Source organism: Zootoca vivipara, chromosome 4 (assembly GCF_963506605.1).
Source record: "Zootoca vivipara chromosome 4, rZooViv1.1, whole genome shotgun sequence".
In the NCBI taxonomy this organism is placed as follows: Eukaryota; Metazoa; Chordata; class Lepidosauria; order Squamata; family Lacertidae; genus Zootoca; species Zootoca vivipara.
Window position 1 is genome coordinate 50,656,074 of NC_083279.1, and position 21,584 is coordinate 50,677,657.

At 40.7% G+C, this 21,584-nt stretch overlaps 1 protein-coding gene across 3 annotated transcripts in view; it reads left to right on the plus strand.

The window, feature by feature from the left end:
- Window positions 1–7,988: 7,988 nt before the first annotated feature.
- RUNX1 (RUNX family transcription factor 1) overlaps window positions 7,989–21,584 on the plus strand; it is a 182,004-nt gene continuing 168,408 nt past the window's right edge. Inside the window, exons 1-2 of one of the 3 annotated variants that reach the window (XM_060273584.1) lie at window positions 7,989–8,128; window positions 8,318–8,437. In XM_060273584.1, the coding sequence (XP_060129567.1) occupies window positions 8,380–8,437 (58 nt within the window). In that variant the 5' untranslated portion in view covers window positions 7,989–8,128; window positions 8,318–8,379. Of the gene's footprint in view, window positions 8,129–8,209; window positions 8,438–21,584 lie in introns of those variants that run through there. The other 2 variants (XM_060273583.1, XM_035114563.2) reach the window with 2 other exon arrangements.

The window sequence follows — 21,584 nt, forward strand, 5'->3', positions numbered from 1 at the left end:
TATTACATATCCAGTAGGCTGGCTGTTGCAAAGGGCTCCTGCCTCAGAAACATATTTTGTATATCTGGAAGACCTCAAGAGATTAAAGAGATTCTATGTGGAGCAGAAATTGAAACTGAGACCCTGGTATCAATGAAGGAAAGAAAGCCAATATATGTGTACAACTGGTCACTTGTGGGGCAGATGGAGTGGAGGTGAGCTTCCCTGCATTGTGCCTCAAGCCTCAAACTAATCCTTTTCCTGAAGCTGAGATACACCACAGAAAACCTCACCGCATTATGCCTTGGGGATTTCTGCAGATTGTGGGTTTTTGTTTTTGTTTTGCAGACTGCATGCTGTTTTAATTGTAGGAGTGGCGGAGGTGCTTCTGTATCACAGACCCATAGTGGTTTTGAAGGAAAACAAGCATTTGAACTCACCATTTGGCACGTCTAGTATCCAGTTGCCACAATTTGCTTTAAACTGCAGAAGCGCCAGGAGTGGGAAGTAGGACTGAGCCAAAGAATAAGATGGAAAGGGAAGAAAGGTACGTGAAAGTGGCTGTACTACCACCAACAGCAGAGCCAGCCCTAATGTTAGGTAGAGTGAATAACAAACTGCCTCGGGTGATAGATGCTGGCGGGCAGCAGTGGTGGCTTTCTGGCTGTAGCTCCTGAGCCATCTAGCATTGACTTGTGTTGGTGGACAGAGCAGTATATATCACACAGCTTGGCCTAGGGTGCTAAACTAGTCTGCTGGAGGACACTATCCTGTCATCAGTCAGTGATGAAATAAGATTCAGCTGCCAGTCCAGTCTACATTTATATGTCAAAGGGGGAGGGTGTGGTCACCTTGTCTACCTCAGGCAGCAAAAAATCATGGGCCAGCCCTGATCAAAGGCAGCTGCAGATCCAGAAGTTGATAGGTCTCTTCATGCTATTACTAGGAACCTTACACTAGTTTTTGCAAATCTTTAGCTTAATATTTTTTTCAGGATTGGACTCTAGATCACAAGTCCTGCATCCATTACATAGGACTCTTTTAATAATAATGTTATCAGTTTCATACAGATTTATCCCCCTTGTTTAGTCCTAAAGTAAATTATTATTTGCTCCTCTCTTGACCGATAATGGAAGATGCTACCAAATCCCATACAACTTTACCAGGAAGTAAATCCTGTTGAATTCAACAGTGTTTATTTCCCGATACTGTGTGCATAGGATTGTAGCCATGCAGCATGTTTATTCAAACATAAGCTCTACTGAGTTCCAAGATACTTACTCTGTAGTAGGAATGGGGCAGGAAATCAATTTGGTTCACGGTTAAAGGCGAACACCCCTAATTCACACTTTCTAAAACAATATACAAAACTGAAATGCAGCTTTTCTGTGAACTTCTCTGAATTTTGCAAGGCAGTTCTCTAGCCAAGCAATGTGTACACAACGCATACATTAGGGGGAGTTGCTTTTCAAAATTGTGCATATCAGGCAAAAATGCATTAAAATAGCTACTAGAAGAAATTCACACTAAAATGCTAATGCCTTTACATAAGGACTTTAAAAATAAATTTGCAAACTGTTGTGGAAATGGGGATAACTAAACTGAAGACTAGGAAAATGAGAAACTGGGAGGAACTGACAATGACCGGTTTGCTCACTCCTAGTCTCTTCTAATTGTCCATACCTAGGTGTATAGATTTGAGATGAAATCCTAATCCCATTTAAAAGGGAGAAAGCTCCATTGACTTTAGTGGAACTGACTTCTGAGTAAACATACATAGAATTGTACTGTTAAAAAGTATAAAAGTAGACTACTACTTCTTATCTAACCTAGAGTCAAGTTGAATGGTCATACACTAGCATTGTCAAGATCTAATTACTTGAGTTCATGTTCCAGCTAATGACCCCAGCTAATAGGGTCATATTCTCTAGAGTAACTGTGGGGAAAATATTCTTTTGCATCATTGGACCTTTGACCAGATGCACTGGACAATGAACCTTTTTATATATAAAAAAAAGTGTACCATAATACCACCACAGTTTGTAGAACTGAATTTTGTACTAGACTGCAATTTGGTCAATCCAATTGGAGTCAGGAGGACATCTGCATAAACACGCTTCGGATTGCACTGTTAATCATTTAACTCACCCTTTTTTGTAGAAGTTCACTAAGGATCAAGGTTTCTTTGCACATACCATAGCGCATTGGCAACGAATGTTACAATTCTAAAGGAGGAGCATTTGAACATGGATATATGTAACAAGCATGGAAACATTCAGGTTACAATTTTAATCAGATAGACTTGGAAATAAGCTCAAAAATCAATGAGGTGTGTCACAATGTAAATCTGTTTCAGTTTAAAGTGACAATCTTTTGAAAGCAAATATTGCTGATGGCTTTGTGTTTTTTTTTTAAAAAAAAAACCGGTATATCTTTTTTTTGCTCAACATTTCTCACATTCTTTATTTATGTATAATGCAAATAACTGTGAAGGATATGGGGAGAAGCTGCAGGAGGCATGCTAAAAGCATTCAAGGATGGGCTTGCATCATCCACAGATGACAAAATCAACCCAGCTGTTGCTTGACACATACCATAGTTATTCTTTGACAGATGACGGAGCTGAAAAACACTAAAATGTCACACATAGCATATATATTCATTTATCTACTTTGCTGGGCCCCAGGCTGGGCAGGGCCGGTACCTGTCACATCTCTTTTCTTTTAGGTTTGCCATTTGTTATCCTTAGTTGCCCTTCTACTAATCTTATTTACTTCGTGAATGTGTGGGTTGCTTCTGTATTTTAAGGAAAACCTCAAAGAATTCATTAAAAGCGGGCCCAAAACAGAACATTAAAAGCCAAGCCATTCCAGCCCCCAACAACAAGCAAGCCTAGCAACAGCATGAAGAAATCTCGTCAAAATCAGGAACTAAAACTCAGCCAATGCAATATTTCAAAGGCTTTCCTAAGTAAAAATGTGTTGACATGGCAGCTGAGCAAAAGAGCCTCAAAAGTAATGAAATCCATAGGTTGGCAGTGAGGAACAAGAAAGCCCCTTGAGGGAACATGGAGAAAGGCACCCCCCTTTTTCAACCAGGTGAAACACCCTCCAGGTGTTTTGGCCTGCAGCTACCGCCAGCCCCAGCCACCATAGTGCCTCTCAGGGACTCTCCCATTCAAGATGGCTGGTGACGAAGTCCGTTTCAGTTTAGTTTTATTACAGCAAAAGCCAGCAATACAGAATACTATAATTCCAAACAAAAGAAAATCAGCAATAACATCACCAGAAATAAAACAATTACACAAAGGGAATTTGCAATATGTTATTCAATAAAAGAGACTTAAGTTTCTTAATAACCAAAGTGCAATATTTGGCCACATCATATGAAACTGGACTTGAGGAATCTTCCAGAAGGAATTTTCGTAAGGTTTCGGAGGAGAATTCCAAATAATATTGTAAGGGTGTAAATTTTGATAAAAGGGGTAAAATAAGTCGAGCTCGTTCTTCACTATAAAATTCGCAAAATAATAGGATATGAGTGACAGATTCTACCTTGTTAGACCCGCATAAATTTGCCGTACAGCACAGCTGAGGGCATTGCCTCAAAATAGGCTCTGGAAAAGGCCCATCTATAGGCTTCGTTAGTGATGTTAGATAAGTAAGGGCTGGTGATGAAGTGATTGTCTGACACTTGTGTGTTATGTGTGCACAAATAGACCTAGACAGAAAAAGATACAGCAAATCAAGTCTTAAGTGAACCGGTGAGGAGGGCTAGATCCCCAACTAGTTCCACCTGTCCAAGGAAGGTGCATCAATAGCAGCCCCCCCCCCATGCTACATAATTTTTTTTTCTAAAAACAGAGCAGATTGCTATGTATTTATTCATTTTAAATGTTTGTATTCTTTCCTTTGTCAGAAAATTATGGAAATCTTTTTAAAAATCAACAAAAAACAAGAGCAAAAATCTCATTAAATAAAAGCAGCAATCATCAAACATCTATGTTTCCATCTATATCAGCAGTACAGAAATTAAAACAAAGTCAAAATGCAATCAATGCCCCAGAGCAGCCACATTTTTACCTAGTAGTAAATAATAATAAAAATCAATGGGATCAACAATTATGGTTCCATGCCTGAGAAGGCCCCATCTTCCATAATTGTCCAGGTTTGCTAAAGATTAGAAACTCCTTATAGACTTTCTGCATGAAAAGAAAATGAACTGATGATCTCTGGGCTTGAAAATTGAATAAAATATGTGTTTATAGAAAGTGGAATTGTTGGGTGTTATATTGGAGTGGCCCCTTCATGGATCAATGCCTTGTCGTGGCGAAGGGGCTTGAATAACTCAGAGAAGCTATGTGCTATGCCATGTAGGGCCACCCAAGATGGACAGGTCATAGTGGAGAGTCTTGACTAAACGTGATCCACCTGGGGAAGCAACTGGCAAGCCACTCCAGTATCCCTGCCAAGAAAACTCCATGGACAAAGACAACAGGCATATAAAAGTTATGACGCTGGAAGATGAGCCCCTCAGGTCAGAAGGCGTCCAACATGCTACTGAGGAAGAGCGGAGGACAAGTACAAGTAGATTCAGAGCTGATGAAGCGGTTGGGCCAAAGCCGAAAGGTCACTCAGTTGCGGATATGCCTGGAAGCAAAAGGAAACTCCGATGCTGTAAAGAAATGCTATGGTCCATGGGGTCACGAAGAGTCGGACACGACTAAACGACTAAACAACAACAACAACATATTGGAGTGGCTGTTTTGAATAACTTTTGAATAGCTGGCAGAATAAAAATGGGAAGTTTTTCTTTCTTTCTTTCTTTCTTTCTTTCTTTCTTTCTTTTTTCCTCTTTTCCTTTTCCTCCTTTTAGTCTATGTTTTTATTTAGATTAGTTTTTATGTCTTTGATAAAAATATATATTTGATATTATGCTTTGTATATTTTCTTCAAACTTTAATAAAATTCAGGGCAGGTGGAGAAGGCCCCATCTCCCGTGTTCTCAATTGGTCAAGGGACATAAAACAGGGTTTCTGAAGCAGCCCAGAGTTCACAACAAAGAATGTGTGGTAGAAATCATTCCTCCAGGTAACCAGTTCCTGGGCCATTTAGGGGTTTAAAAGTAAGAACCAGCACCTTGAATTGGGTCCAGAAATGAATAGGAACTGATGGAGATGGTTCAAAACTGGACGTTGATGCTTTGTCCTGCCGGCAGCAGCATGAAGAATAAATGGAAGTTTGTAGATACTTTTCAAGGGCAGGCTGACATAGACAGTACTGCGCACTGCTTATCAAAGCATATACAGGATGAGTCTTTTAAAAGAGGCCCCGTGGAACATGTGTAGCCTACTCTGTATCCACGGGGCCTCTTTTAAAGGACTCACCCTGTCTAACCATGACATGAAATACAGCATGTGTGCCTGCCACTCAGTGGCGAAATGACAAATTTTTCATGGGTACACTAAATAATTTGAAGCTTAGAGATGAGAACACTGAGAAGGATGGGAACTAGCAATTGGAAGGTGGCTTGTTGTTATTAAGAGATGAGTTAAGACTGAGTTTTTAATGCCCTGCCCACCAGGATTCTGTAGCCAGCATATTGGCAGCAGCTGTTCCTCCTGCCACTGTTGAATCAGAATGAGGGAAGCCAACAAGCAAAAATTCCTTAAAGTTCAGCTTGCCAGACACTACAGTTGTGACTACCAGGGACTTTCCAAGAGGAATGAGGACGACCATCTCCAGTATTAAACATCCTTTCATGGAAATAGATCATATTAACCTCTGTGGAATCTACTTCAGTGTAAGCAGGCTTTAAGAACTAAGCATTACAGAATCAAAATCAAAATCAAGAATGTCCCTATCAATCAGAGACAGCAAAAAAGATTGTGATATTAACTGCTTTCTTATGGTGTGCTTTTTCTGTGAGGAAACTATCAATTCACAATGTAATCAGGGAAACAAAAAACGGCGGAGTTAATGTTGCCAGCCTTCATATCATCTTTGTAGACGTATTTGCAGCACAGAGTTGGTCTGCCAATGGGCCTGGTGCTTGAAGTCAGTGCCCCACAGATATCTTGCCATCTTCCATTCTGTGAACATGAACAAGGCAGTGTAAGACGTCACTGAGACAGACTACAGTTGTGGTGGTCACCTTTGTCCTTCAGAGGGTCACAACGCTGGAGTCATGCATGGATGTCCCTCCCTCCCTCAATGAGCTGAAGAACACCATCAACTCTCAGGTATGTGGGAAAGCCCCACGACAGGAAGAAATCCCAACAGAAGTGCTGAAACCCGACCTCAACTCCTCCCTCATGACGCACCTCCATGGTCTTCTCTTGCAGTGTTGGGAATCAGGATCTGTGCCACAAGCTCAGCAGTGGCAAGCATTTATAGCATCATGTGATAACCAGAGTAATAGAATCATAATTGGGGGGGGGCACCCAGTTGGCCATTGTGAGAGCAGAACGTTGGACAACGTGGCTTTTGGACTGATCCAGTTGGACTCTTCTATGTTATCTCAGACTGAAGGGAAAAACAAAATGGGAAATTGCAAAAAAGAGTCTAATTTCAAAACCCTATACCTGACTGTTGTGGACCCTTTCTCACCTCTCCCTCTGCCCCAAACCAACCATCCACCATTGCAGCTATGGTCGTATCACCCACTTGTATTCTCCAGCTACTGGAATTCAGAGGTAATATCCAGTCATCAGAATTAGTAGCCACTGATAGCTTTATCCTCTATGCTGTCAGGGGATAAGGCAAGCAATCATTCCTATTCCTTCCCTTCTTTAAAAAGTATCTTAAAATTGTCACCATATCTCCTCTCCCTTCCATCTTCATATCTGTAGCTTGGTTCCTTAATTTAGTTTTGCCCCATATGCAACTTACCACCTACACTCTTGATCATTCTCACGGCCCCATGAAATTCACTTTTCTGGATGCCATTTTCAGCTGAAGGTTAAAAAGCAAGAAGCATCTTGCTGGATCACTCCTATTTGAACTGGTTCATTGCTTCTATTATAACCAAATGCTTGGCAAATGCTTAATGGTTTTTAAATATTCCTGTGTGTTAGGCCTTTAGATATTACTAAAGGTGTGGGGAAAATCCTCAGGATTTCACATTTGAAGTAGAGAAAGGCTGCAGTGAGGTATACAGATCAGTGACTAAGGTGCTTAATAGCGTCTTTGTTCTTAAGTGGTTCTTTTCTTTCTTTAGAATTTTCCATTGGCACATGGTGAGGCATAAACTATTCTCTCTTTTTTGCTCCATGGGAAGGAAATATACATTTGGAATATCAAGTCCTAAGTTGAGTACCTTGTACCCAATAATTTCCAAACAAGAAGGTAAATCAAATTTTGAAGGGTTCAACAACAAAAAGGTTTTGCCCCAATAAAAATAACAAGATAATGATAATTATTATTAATTTTTATTATTCATATAGCACTTTAGTTTTCAAAGAGTTCCATAATCCTTACCAGTTAAAGTTTACGCAAGTCTTTAGTTCATTCATAAGATCCCTGACATTTTCTGGCTGTCCATTTTATCCTCTTTTGACTTATTATTGCCTTTTAAAAAATCCAGTTGCCCACCTGCTGAACTTTTTGAAAAGTGATTCCCAATGTTAGATGATGCCATATACATGCTCTTTCAGCAGCAGACTAATGCCAGGGTTTGAATTACTATTGAATAAGCAGCAGTGAAATATCTATGAAAATAATCAGTAGTTCCAGAAACCACAAGCAAAAACAAGGCAGTGTTGTCCTTAATCAGCAAAGCCCATTTGTAGAACAAGGACTGTGAGTCAGGCTCAGCCTCTTTCTGTGTCTCTGTCTCTCTGCATACTGTTTCTTTGCTGAATCTAGGGGAAGGCAGGTGGTGTGAGAAGAGCATTGCTCAAAATGCTTTTTTTTTTAAAGTTGACATCACTGAAATCATGTGATTGTCAAGAACCAATCGAAAGAGGCTGTGGAAAGAGGAACGGTTAAATTTGTAATATTGGTTGTGTGAAACACTTCTTTGGGCCTCATAAACAACCACAGAACCACAAGTTGGGTACAGAGGCAGTCACACAAGAGCGGGTCCGGGATATTGGTCAGCAGGCAGGGCGAATCATTTTGACTGCAAACCACAAGAGTTTCATAGAGTGGTAAGCATCATGAAACCACAAGTGATCCGCTATTTCTCTCTCTCTCTCTTTTACAAAACAGTTCAGTGGTTGTGTGAGAGAAAAAGTACCTTATGACTGAATTTATTTTACTTTGCAGATACAAACATGCAAAGTGCAATGGCAGAGGAGTTTGTTACAATGACCACTCTTGATTTTTTACTTCCCAAGGTAAAAGAAGTAACATATCATCTCCTTTTAAAAAAGAAAATAAGTTTTTAAAAGAGGAAACCATGACTTCAAACAGCTTCTTTGAGTCATTTCCTTCTTACCAGCAGTGCTTCGTGCGAGGTAAGTGCCACTCAATCTTTTAAATATACTTTTTGACTCATCCATGTTTAGGAAAATGCATGTTTGCACTTTTCAAGAAGCTCTTAGGAGCACATGTTTTTCCATGATTGTTTTCTCTGATTCTAATAAAAATCTGAAATGTAAAAGCATTACCAGCTCGATTCTGTTGAGCAATTGTACTGAGGATTCATTTCAGTTGTTCAAGTCGCCAGTACATAATCAACAGTGCTCTGTTTTGTAAATGTGACTGTTACAAATCATACAAATTGCATGCAACAAGCAGAAGCACAAACCACCAAAGGAGACTTTAGCTGTGCTGGCTGAATCAGTGGTTTGCAACTGCACTTATTTAAATAGCCAATAGCACACTGTATGCATCACAGACTAATATGAATAAGGAACAAAGTTGAGCTGTTGCTCCATTTATGTACCAATCCAAATAATGGAAGACGCCTAGGGCTACAATTCACATATGCATTTTCATCTAGGAGTAAATCCCATTAAAATGAGTGGGGCTTACGTCTGAATGAGCATAAATAATATCAGGTTGTTGGAATCACTCATTTAGGACATTTTTAAAATAGAAAAGGAACTTAACTTCCCACAGTGTTAAAAGTCACTGCACAGTGAGTAGAATGAAGCAAATTTGTTGCGTTTCTTGTTTATTGCGTGGAAAGCTGTGTTGCTTTCTGTATTTAGATATCATTTGTTGCAGATGCTTTCAGAACCATCCAGAGGTGCGGAATAATAAAGCAACCTGTGGAACAATGCCCTATACAAATACTGACTGAAGTTTTCGGCTAGCTCTACTATCCTCAGAACAGATGTTTTGATTGTGATAAATCCTTATTAGTAAGCAAGTTAACTTGTGAAAGAAATAGGCTGTCAGGAAGTTTGATCTTTCCCCAGTAGCATGCCAAGATAAGAGTGATGCAACATGATAAGAATGTTATTCTTATTCTTGCAGTACTCCTGAAAAAAATGCCTGTTATCATAAATGCTATTTTATAAACTGAATTCTTGGCTATTTCATGCTGGTGGTGGTTGGCAGGGGTGTTTGTGTGTGTGTGAGAGAGAGAGAGCATACAAGCGTTGCAAACTCCTTTACTTCGCCGCCTCAGGGGTGTCAATATGAGTCACCAGTTATTTGTATTAATAAGCATGCAAAGGAATGCGGAAGGGTTGCAAGCTGCTTTGTCACAACAAGCCACTTTGCAGCATCGCTCCCTTATGGATTAGAAATGGGGTGAACATAGGGGAGTAGAATGCTATAAAAGCTTTTCTTTGACTCTGCGACTACAAAGATTTTAAGCAACATTTTACTGGCAGGAGAGGATAGTGTAGCTCAACCAGATCATTATGAGCTGGGTGAGTCACACACCTTTTCTTTTTCTGAGACATCTTTTAGTAGCAAGGCTGGGGACTGAGAAACTGCTTAATCTTCCCCGACTCATTTCCTTTGGGTTGCTAACAAGCAAAGGAAGCAATATTCGTAGAATAACAAGGGGTCTTCCTGAGTGTAGTTGGCTTCACTTTTTCTCTTTTTTTGCCCATCCAAATGTTTATTTGCTCTTTTATCTACAGGACAGGAAGGCTTTATTGAGGAAATTTTATTCATTTGGAATGTAATAAAGACTGAACCCTGTAGTGCTCTACTTGACATAGTAGTGTACAGTCAGCCTGTTCTTGAACTCTGACAGGAAGAGAGCCATAAATGAGTAGATAAAGTTTAAACAAATTTGAAACAGCATGTATTAGGGCCTTCATTCTCCATTAGCATAAGCAGGCATAACAGTTCTTCTACAACATTAAGTGCAGTGGTACCTCTACTTACGAATAACTCTACTTACGAATGTTTCTACTTACGAATGGAGCTCCGTCCGCCATCTTGGATGTGGTTTAGATAGGATTTTTTCAACTTACGAATTTTTAGATAGGGTTGCTTCGACTTACGAATTTTTTCTCCCAAAGCATTCCTATGGGATTCGACTTACAATTTTTTTCAACTTATGAATGTGCGTTTGGAACGCATTAAATTTGTAAGTAGAGGTACCACTGTATAAACCTTTTATTATATACCAGACCAATCCTAATACTAAAATACTAAAAATAGATTCCAAGTGCAAAATTGGCTGGAAATCTGCCTTGTGTGAGAACCAGTGCTATTTTTCTAGAAAAAAGTGTCAAAACTCAACTACGAACACCTCCCTTGTTCTCTTGATGCCCACCTGAGAGGTGACAGAACTGAGTTCCAGTGTGTTACGGCTATAAAAAAAAAACACCTGGTGAGAACCATTAAAATTGTGAGGAACTCAAACATTTCCTCTCCTCTACCACTCAGATTTCATTCAGTTGATCTTGGTCCTATTGGGGGTACAGTTCCCATAAAAGTTTGAAATATTCTGTGCCCCTTACTTTCATTGGCTCATATTTTCACATCTTGCAGCATCATTTGTGATCTTCCCATCTATTTGCTGTAATGTCTGAGAAGCACATGTATTGGGCATGTGCTTTGCTTAGTAAATTTCCTGTATGCTTTCTGTTTTTACTTTCCCCGCTGAACATAGGTACAAGTGATTCCCTAGCAGCTGCATAATTAGCCTTCACTCTCAGCAGTAGTTTAGACTGAGTGGTAGTCAAGATGGTTGCTAAATGATCTTTGGAATTAGCAGCATAGAATGCACATCAAGCACAAGTGATTTCTGATCTTACAAATAGATATGAGAGGAAAGCACATTGGCTGCCGATGGCACAAAGACAGCAAAAAGCATTGCAGGGATCATGCTGGGCTAGTACCGTACTTCATCCATGATACCCTAGGGTTTTTTGTTTTTTGCTTACAGGGTTTTTTATGTGAGATTATTAAAATGAAAGTCTGAAGCATCAAATTCACCCCAACATCTTATGATTATGCCCCCACACTCTGTGTCTGTGGACTAGGCCTTAGTTCCAGAACTGGACCTGTTTTGAGCAATTAAATCAGACATTTTGTTTTGTTTTGCCTATATTTTAGGATGCGAGCTTAATTGCAATGGATAGCTTCAGTAAGTAGTGAATGTATTCATTATTTTCACTGATTAACAGAAATAAATGGGGTTTAAATATGAGAGACTTCAAGACTTGTCCAAAAGTGGTGTGTGGGTGTGTGTGTGTCTGCTTCCTCCTTTTACTGAGTTTCAGACAATTTCCAAAGACCTGACTTGACAAATACCTAGGCTTTGATGCAAGAAAAATAATCATTCCCTCAGTCAAATTGTTCTCACCGCCTTTTCTCAGTAGTGTTTATACATACTAGTCATTAGAAATGTCCAAAATAGTTTGGTTATTTTTCCCGCCAAAATTTATTACACTTTCTCTCTCTCAACTAAAATTATGGCCTAAAGGGTGGAAAAAACAAGTTGTTTTCTGCCATAGATTTCACTTTATCAGCCCATGCAGTCCTCTAGGACGGAAATCCATCATTCTTTTTCAGTGCGATACTCTGTGGAAATTTGGACAAAATGAGAGGAGTGGGGAAGCAAACACTGGTCGCACCCTCTGTGAAAACTGACAGAATCACAAAGCTCGTCATATTAATTGAATGTGGTACACCACAAAGGATATGACCCTCTTTCTATCACACCACACCAGGTCCTCCCTTACACTACTAGGTAAAGAAACAAAAAAATCCATTTAATCTTTCTTTTTGGGAAGCTAGGCTTCTCCAAAAATCACACATTCATTTGTGTACCAAGAAAATTATGAATTAATCCACTTTCTAAATGTTTTTCACTAACAAGTGTATGACAATGGGATTAAAAAACAAAAAACCTTTAATACCCTGAAGACGGAAAAAACACCACTGTAATAATCTGAAGGTCAGGAAAACCACCATACTACTTTTAATGGTTTTATATTTCTGTGTACCTGATATTTTGTAACAGAGTGGTACATACTTTTATAAACAAATAAATGAAAAAAATAAAAATAAAAATTAGCTATCCTGTGCCAAATATGAATTTATTGCGACAAACTTCCTGAACTCTTGGAGACAGCAAACAGAGCAAACCTATGCCTGTCTACTCAAAAGTAAGTCCCACTGAGTTCAATGGGGCTTCATCCCAGGTACATTGGCCCAGAATTGTAGCCTTCATGTTTGAGCACCGCTTTCTCCTTCTGAATGCCACAGCTGTTAGGGTCATGTCAAGAGATACAGGTCAATCACAAAGCGGGGGGGGGGGAATCAAATGCTTTTAAAATCCCATTGCTTATGTGTCTTCTGTCAGTAGGATTGTAAAATGATGAGTGTTGGTTGAATTGTGCCCAGTTATCTATGGCCAGGTGTAAAGAGGAGTTAGATCAGGCATCCCCAAACTGCGGCCCTCCAGATGTTTTGGCCTACAACTCCCATGATCCCTAGCTAACAGGACCAGTGGTTGGGGAAGATGGGAATTGTAGTCCAAAACATCTGGAGGGCCGAAGTTTGGGGATGCCTGAGTTAGATTCTAGGGTATGGTCTTTAGGACGCAGTACAGCTACTTTGATGTATCTAAGCAGAGTCATATCTGCCTTAAAATGGGAAGGTTGCTCAAGAACTCTATGTAGGCTGCTTTGAGAAAGGTGGAATATTGATATAATAAACATAAATAAACAACAATAATAATAAATATGATGATGATGATGATGATCAATATAATAAAGCGTAGTGTGGGTAAGGAAGCAACAGGCAGCATTTGGTATAAGAAGAAGCAAAAACATTCTCCCCAAGACTACAGCATTGTTACCCACTGACTTGGCTAAAGGGACACACATTTGTGGTTCAGCTCCTGACAAAGGTCAGGTATGAGGTGTTGAACTCAGAGGCCTGGAACTGGTCTGGGTCAAGAAATGGATCTGCTCTAAACATTCCATCAGTGAAGCACCCAAAAACTTTAAGAATACCACTGAACTCCATTATACAGTAGGTTAGCAGAGCTATCTGCTATACATCCGACAGAGTCAGTGAGAACAGGCAGGAATAGGAAGTGGACTGCTGCAATTTCCTGCTGAAAGATACAGGCACTTGTATCACTAGCAATTCACATTGTGCAACGCTTGCCGTCTAATTAATAACCTGTGGATCAAAATACATAAGCAATATGGCTTCTTGATTTAGTTCGAGGACCATGCAAGTCTACCTTACTCCCAGCTACCTCCAGCTACTATTTGAAACCAAAAAATGGCTATATTTTTTCTTTTTGACAGAAGTAGAACAAAATTGCAGGCATCATTGCCCTTCCAGAATGAATAAAGCCTGACACATCACAGGTATATTGGTCTACCGGCTTTTTACCAGCAACTTAAAAATGTGGAGTTTTTTAAAATGAAATTTCTATAAAATTATAAGATGCAATGGTTTTTTTTTCTTTTCTTTTCAAGTAAAATCATTCCCCCTGTTTACTATCAGTCACAGCATACTTCTGTGTCCCTCCGCCGCCACCACTCTGGCTACTCTCCTTTCTCCCATCACTGGATTATGGTATTATAAATTTAGAGATATTTAGAGACATTTCAACCCCTAAGTAGGTTTGAAAGGAGCTGTTCATTTCATTTCTCTTAGTTTCTCTCTCTCTCTCTTAAGCCTTAAATCTGGTTTTCCACATTTCTGTAGCAACTTGCAAATTTTCCTTTAAAAATCCTCATGAAAATGCCTCAGCATTTAATTGCAAATCTCTCTTAATAAACACATAAAGCAATTTTCCTTGGGGTGGTCAGGGACTTGAAACATGCTTCATGGAGAAAACCTGGGTTCAAAGAACACACTGAATGACAAGAATAGAATTATCATAGATTTTAAAAATAATTTAAGATATTATTTGATATTTCATCTGAAAACACACAATCCTGTAGTAGCAAATGATGATTCTTAACATGTGGGATATAATGAGGCTTTTCTTTGTTATGCACACCTAACTCATTCATATAGATTAATTCCTACAAATATGACTCACTCAATAACTTCTCCAAGTATGTAGAATCCAGCCCACTCATAGGAACATTTGTCTCTAGAATAGTTAGTCAGCATTGGTGTTACATGTCCTCCAAAATCCCTAAGGGCACATTATTGAAAAGCCTTCAAAATATCCTTATGGATGGCAGATGATTAAATCAATGTATTATTATCCACAGTGCATATTCTAAGCATCTTAATCTAAGCAAGTACAGGCAGACTCTTGATGACCTGGAAACATAAGGCTAAAATAACCATATTGACAGGTGTCTGTCTAGACTTTCCTTTCAATTCTCCATTAATGTATACACTACTGTTTAGCTCTTTGTACGTTAGAAACTTTCTTCGCATATCCAGCTTAAAATGTTTGTTGAGTGTGGTATGGCAGAAAGACGGAATATAAATGCAGGAGGTAAATTCTGTTGAAACTGAATGAAATTATCTCTTGCCCTCTTGTCGTTCTCTGGCCCTATGCTGCAACACCCACACTGCCAACGCTACCCAAATAATCTTTTGTTTTTAAATGTTGCTGGAATGGTATGTGAGCAGCTGCAACACACAAACTCCCACACAGCATCTGGATATCTAAAACACATTCATGCATTATCTCAGTCCCATCCCATGATGTGCAGAAACACTGTCATCTGTACTTAAAGGGTATTGGAATGAATCATAGAAACTTAGTGACCCATCCAAGGTCACATGGGAAGTTTGTTATGGAACAGGGTGGGGAAAAACATTTCTGGCCAGCAGGCTGGATCTTTATCTCCCCAGCCCTTGATAGGCCAAATTTGATAGGTGGGTAGGGGCTCCAACCAGTCAATCACTTGACGCCACTGTGATTATTAGGAGATGTTTTGCTTTAATGCCCTAATTGTCAGGACTTCAGAGCTCAGTGTGGCCTGTTGGAAAACCTTTTGGAAAACCCACTTAACACTTCTGATTGTTCCTTTGAAGCCCTCGCCATACCCACCCCTGACATCAAGTATGACATCAGCTGTCAGGCAGGTGAGCACAGTTTTCACCCAAATGAGGAACTCTGCTGAGCCATGTTTGATCCACAGGCTGGATCAAACATAGCTGGAGGTTCCCCACCACTGTTGTGGAGCAAAGGCTGAATCACAACCCTAACCACCTAAGTCATTAAACCATTTTTGTTTGTCCTATATCCTTTTCTCTAGGTTCTAAACTAGCGATAATCTAGCAGTTAACTTTGCGACAAGGCATGTTTATCCCTGTTTTAGGGTGCTAAGCATCTAAATGAAAGAAAGGGCTACTCAGAAAAACACTAAATTATCTTGTGGAAAGGAAATGGAACTGGCGAAACTAACAAAAGGCTTGGCATGGTTGATGTGTGGGGAGAGGGGGGGGGGGAGAGAAGGCTTGCACAATGTCTGGTTTTTACACAGTCTTCTCACTGTTAGAGATGCTCCCTTTTTCATTGGGAAGGCCTGAGTGCCTCTGAAAGAGCCATTACAGGAATTACTGGAAAGAAGGGAGTAAAATATCAAAAAGAAAACAGTGTGCTAGTTTGGTAAAACTAAGCATTCCAGACAAGGCCTGAAAACTAGATCCAGTGTCTGAACATTGAAATGGTGGTGCATTTTCTTCCGGTGCTCAACGATGATTGTTAATTCATAATTGTTTGCTCTGTGTCCTGTCACTATCAATGGAAGAAAGCCGCCTCTGGGTCATAGCTGCCAAGTTATCCCGTTTTTTAAGGGATTTCCCCTTATGCTGAATAGGCTTCCTCGCGAGAAAAGGGAAAACTTGGCAGCTATGCTCTGGGTTTGGTGTTATGCCTAAAGAGAAGGGGCTGCAGCTCAGTGGTACAACATGGCTTCTGCATTCCTTTGTCTCTGGTTAAAGGAACTCCAGCTGGGAGACTCTAGAGAGTTGCTTTCAGTTAGCACAGATCGAGGGGGGAAACCTCAGGCACATCCAAGCCTCCTTCTCTCTAGGCTTTGGGATTCTCCCCAGGCCCTGTCATTCACTAGCCGTGCTTCACACTGCCCTTGAGTGCTTTTGCCTTCCTGGAGTGTGACCATTTTACTCACTTACTGTAATTGCTGGGGGAAGAGGATTCTGATTCACCATGGAGCTATAGTTTACAAAACCAGCCCAGGAGTCTTTGTAATGCTAATGTTTGGGCAGGGCCATATCGGCAGGCCGGAGGAGAGAGTGGTTAAGTCTTCCTTCACCTGCTAATTGTCTCCTGGAAATTGCACATTTTAGCTCACTTCTCTCCAGTACAATAACCGACTGAAGATGAAATCTACAGTTAAACAAGGAGAAAATGGTACCCTGACTGCCACTTCAGGTAAAGAGCTATATAGGTCTGACCTGAGCCACTTCTGACCTGTGTACTCCCCTTCCCCCCCAAAAAAGTGTCTTATTCCTCTCTTCCCTGTTCATCATGCTGGTCCTTGCTGTTTCATCAGTGCTGGCCATTCAGTGCCACTACACCTTACCAGGCATGTCAAACCTGCGGCCCTCTAGATGTTTTGGACTACAATTCCCATCTTCCCCAACCACTGGTCCTGCTAGCTAGGGATCATGGGAGTTGTAGGCCAAAACATCTGGAGGGCCGCAGGTTTGACATGCCTGCCTTAGACGCAATGTATCCATCCTTGTACAGGGAATCTGTGTTAAATTTGGATGGTCATCTCATGGAAACCTCTGTCTTCCCTCAGTGTGTATTATATGAGAGCCTCCAAAACCTCAGTTACAGGGGCGGAGAAAGAGGGTGGTGGGGGTGTCACCACTGAGGGGGGTGACAAAATGCCAGGCGGCACTCACCGCGGGGCCTGCAGCGCGTCCGAGCCACATGTCTTTCCTGGGAGAGACATGGTGGCTTGGGCGCCCACCGGCTCCACACTGCCCCAAAGGGTCTGCCCGCTGCCTCCCCCTCAGTTGTAGGGCGGTTGAGTGGGAGGAGGCAGGAAGACTCTTTGGAGGCCCCGCAGAGTGTCCTGCCCTGGCTTGCCCCACCCCGCGGGTGGCTGGCCCTGCCCCTGGGCGCAGGGCACGCATGCTGCCCCAGGCACCTGATCGGTATGGTCCACCGCTGCTCACTTACTAGCATTCCTGCCCCTGGTGTGATAAGGGATTTAGAGTTGGAATTGAAGCTAAAAAATTAAAATAAGAATGTGCCAATATAAATGTTTCCAACTCAATTGCTTTATTGCTGCATAGAGTCTAGTGTAACTGACCAGATCATTGTTATTACAAAGCATCAGTGTGTATTTTATGCAGACATGAGAGCTAACAAGAATACCTTCATATTAGATGATATCTGGGAAGGCAGAAAACACCTGCAGTTGTGAGAGGCTGACAAGTTGTCCTTTGTTAGTTTGGCAGTGGTTGCCACTTTAGCATGAAAGTGAAGCTGTGTGAAACTTGGCAGTATTCTTTCACAGAGATCTGCAAGAGCCCTTGGGTTTTTGAGAAAGAGATATTCTCTCTCTCTCTCTCTCTCTCTCTCTCTCTCTCTCTCTCTCTCTCTCTCTCTCTGCTATAAATTCTGTTGGTCCTTAATTACAGAGTAAATTTCATTTGTCTATCCTAATTTTTCTCCAAATTCAAAACATTTTCCCTGGTTTCCACACATATCGTAAGCAGGCCTAAGATCTGTATCCTTATCAAATAGTTTCAGCATTTCAGTTGACCTTTCTGGTAAAGAGCAAGCACCTTTATCCTTTTAGTTCTTTGATGATGGCATGTAATGGAATGTAAAAACATGTAGCTGCCTGAACTTTTAATTTGCTTCTTTATGGTCCTTAAAGGAGAGAAGTGCCCACCTGCTACAGCAGCTTTAAAGCTTCAATCACATTACCACAAGGTGCCACAGGTGCAAATCTTATCCCAACGACAAATGTATTGCACACTTTAAAATGTGGTCACCGTCCCATTTTCCTTGATCACAATTTAGATCAATTTTATGGTCCACATCTGTGGCATACAAAGGATGCATGCCATTGTGAGATATTCCATCAATGTACTTAAAAAAGCAATATGCAGGCTAATTCTCAAGACTTAGCAAGCGAAAGCTGTGTGGAAGTGAATTTTCTATAATTAACTATGAAGCTGGGACTGGAAGGGAAGCTTTGTTCTAAAGCAGCAATAATAGTTGGAGGAAAGGTGCAAAGCTGCTGGGGGTTTCAGAATGGATTGTAGAAGTCTCTTTTACAACAGCATTCCCTTTAATAATAAGCTCAGGTAGTGAGTGACAACAGGATTGGAGCTACTGAGAAAGGGCAGTGTCACCATGGTTGAGAAAACCCTGAGGCCTACAGAGGTACAAACCATTAAAAAGCAACTTTCGTGTGCAACACCCTCCTAAGAATGCTGCTGCATGCTCCATAGCCATAGAATGCTGAGGGTTTTTTGGGGGGGGGGGCGGAAAACCATGGGAAAAGTGAAATGGCCTACTGAAGTTCCCTACAACTTAAAGCATTCTGGAAAGAGGACAAGACCCTCCCAGAGGCTTTTTGAAATGCAGAATAGCAGCACTTCTGACAGGTGAGTGCTCATGGCAACATTTTCTTGCAGGACAAAGTTGTACTAAGTTTATTTCTATTTGCATGCTTTGCTTTCTTGCACCTTTGTAACTTTGTTCATTCCCAAATACCTATGTCAGCATTTACCTTTAGGAACCAGTGGTTAAGATTTTGAACAATGAGGAAGGAAGTCCCTGGTTCAAATATTAGTTGAACCACGAACTGACTACCTCTAGGTGGCCTCTGACAAGTCATTAGTTTCACTTAACAATAATGGGTTACCTTGCAGGACTCTTGTAGTGGTTACGAAGACAATTTATGTGTCTTTAGAAACATGTATGTTCACATTTAGAACCCCAGATCAATTTTTGGTCATGCATTTCTGTTCTTTTCAACCACAGCACAGCCAGCAATGACTTGCTTCTCTACACATCTTTATAGGTAGATAGCACAACAGATGTTTAACAGACTGAAACATTCCAACATGTCTTATTGATTCATAATAATTTTAAAAACAGTAAAATGAGGTGTCAGTGATCCTGCTTTAGAGATATCTAGAAGTGCTCAAGTGCTGTTATTTCATTACATCATATAACATAGGCCTTCCATTCTGTGATACAGTTGGTTAGTTGGTTTGTTTTAGTGGGAAAGCACCTTTTTAAAAAATAAAAAAGTTTAACGTAATACTTTCCAATTTTGGCTGTTGTCAACAATACCGTATTTGAAGTTTTGTTCTGTTTTTAATGTTCTGTTGAAAGCTGCCCAGAGAGGCTTTCCCCAGATGGGCAGGGTAGAAATAATAAATTTATTATTATCAGTCCATGCGGTCTCTGAAATGTCACCTTAGGGTGGGTATATTACTTAGCGCGTTCATTGGATTCATTTCGTTGAATTGGTTCATTTTATTGATTTCAGGGGCATTTCTGGCTGAAGACTAGTTTATAACCAAGAGGAACAAATTGGTTTATGGGTTTCACTTTACACCTGTAAATGAAGGAAAATAAAAACTACACCAGCTAATTGCATTTGCTATAAAAACCTGTGTGTGTCCCCCCCCCACTTTTTCTGATGACCTGCCTCAGATCAGGTTTTCTCCCACCCACCCCTTTGCAAGATCTATTAAATTTAAATTCCCTTGTATAAACTGGTGATTATGTTTCAGGCTGCCTGCTGACTGGAAGGCTCCTTTGGATGCTCCTATTATATTTGCCTCCTTCCCCCTTTCACTCCCTGCCTCTCCCTGTTTCCATCACTCGCCCATAAGAGTTCCTTTCTCTCTGTAGGGCCCTCACCCTACACAAGGCTGCCTCTGGGACCATGTTCGCAGAGCTTTTGTGTGCTGTTGTGCTGGGGAGAGACCGCAGCAGTTTGAGATCAAAAGTATTAGTTAAACAGAAGCGGTTGGAGGTTTGTTGTGTGTGTTTCTTCCCCCTCCCCTGACTGCTTCATCTCGACTTTCAGCTTTCAAAAAAAAAAAAAAAAAGCCCTGTCCTGCCAGCAGAATTAGCAAATGCAGCAGACCTTTGCTGCAGACTGCTGTTATGGATCAGGTGTGACAACCCCCTTCTGTGTCAGGCAGGATTAGCAAGTGTTGTAAAAGTCACGGTACACAAATTTAGACACTGGAAGGCCGTCAGTTTCTGGGGTTTTCCTCTTGATGCCGTGCAAAGAAGTGTTAATCTCATCTGCTGCCTTCAGTGTTTGTTATGACGCAGAGAGATCCTTGATGTGGTGTTTCTGGAAGTTTACTATGGCAAGATGGCTTGGTTTGGGCGTGCACATTTTTAAGGTTATTTCTTTGCTGGTACTTGCATTTAGACTTATAAATGCAAGTAAACCATCAGTTTTTCTTCTACTTTCTCTTCTCTCAATACTGCACCTCGAATGCTAGGACTCAGCAGACTAGATGGGATTTGGGAGCAGGCTTTTGATCCAAGGGGAGGAAGGAGCTTGTTGTCTCTGATCTTGGCTGGCAGCTGCACCCTGGTGTGGTCCCGTGAACAGTGTTGCACTTGGAGACCCGAGATTCAAATCCCTTCAGTACTCAAAACACAGCCTCATGTTAAGGCTGTGTGATCTGAAGCTTGTAATGTATGGATTAGGATCTCAAACTTTTAGCATCTTAAAATGAGATAAGAAGTAAGCTCTCTTAAAATGAGATTATAAGGGCACATTTTGAAATGCATGAGGTCTTGGCCATTGGATACAATGGTTGATGCTCTTAAGCTAGTTTGTTGCATTGCATGCCCCCACTAGTACATTGTATCTGATTGACTGTTTCTTATTTGTCTTGCAAATAGTTGTTTGACCCTAAGCCTAGTTTCAAGAATGTGAGATGGACTCAGTTTCTAGGGAGGTCCTCTGAACCAAACAATTGTGTGTATCCATAAGCATGTTAGGTGGTGGACTCTCCTTCCTTGGAGGTTTTTAAGCAGAGCTTGGGTGGTCATTTAATGTAGCAAAAAAATGGGCTTTGCTTGTCTTTTTGTGAGTGTTAAGATGTGAGTCTGATGTATATCTTTTTGTAATATTATTACATTATTTTTCATAACTTTATAATAAATGGTTATTTTTTTAGTCTCACTGTTCATGCTTATTACTTGTCATTATCAATCCATGCAAAAATACAAATTGTAATTTTTTTTTTGTTCCTTTTTCTTGGAAAAGTGTATGGGTAGGT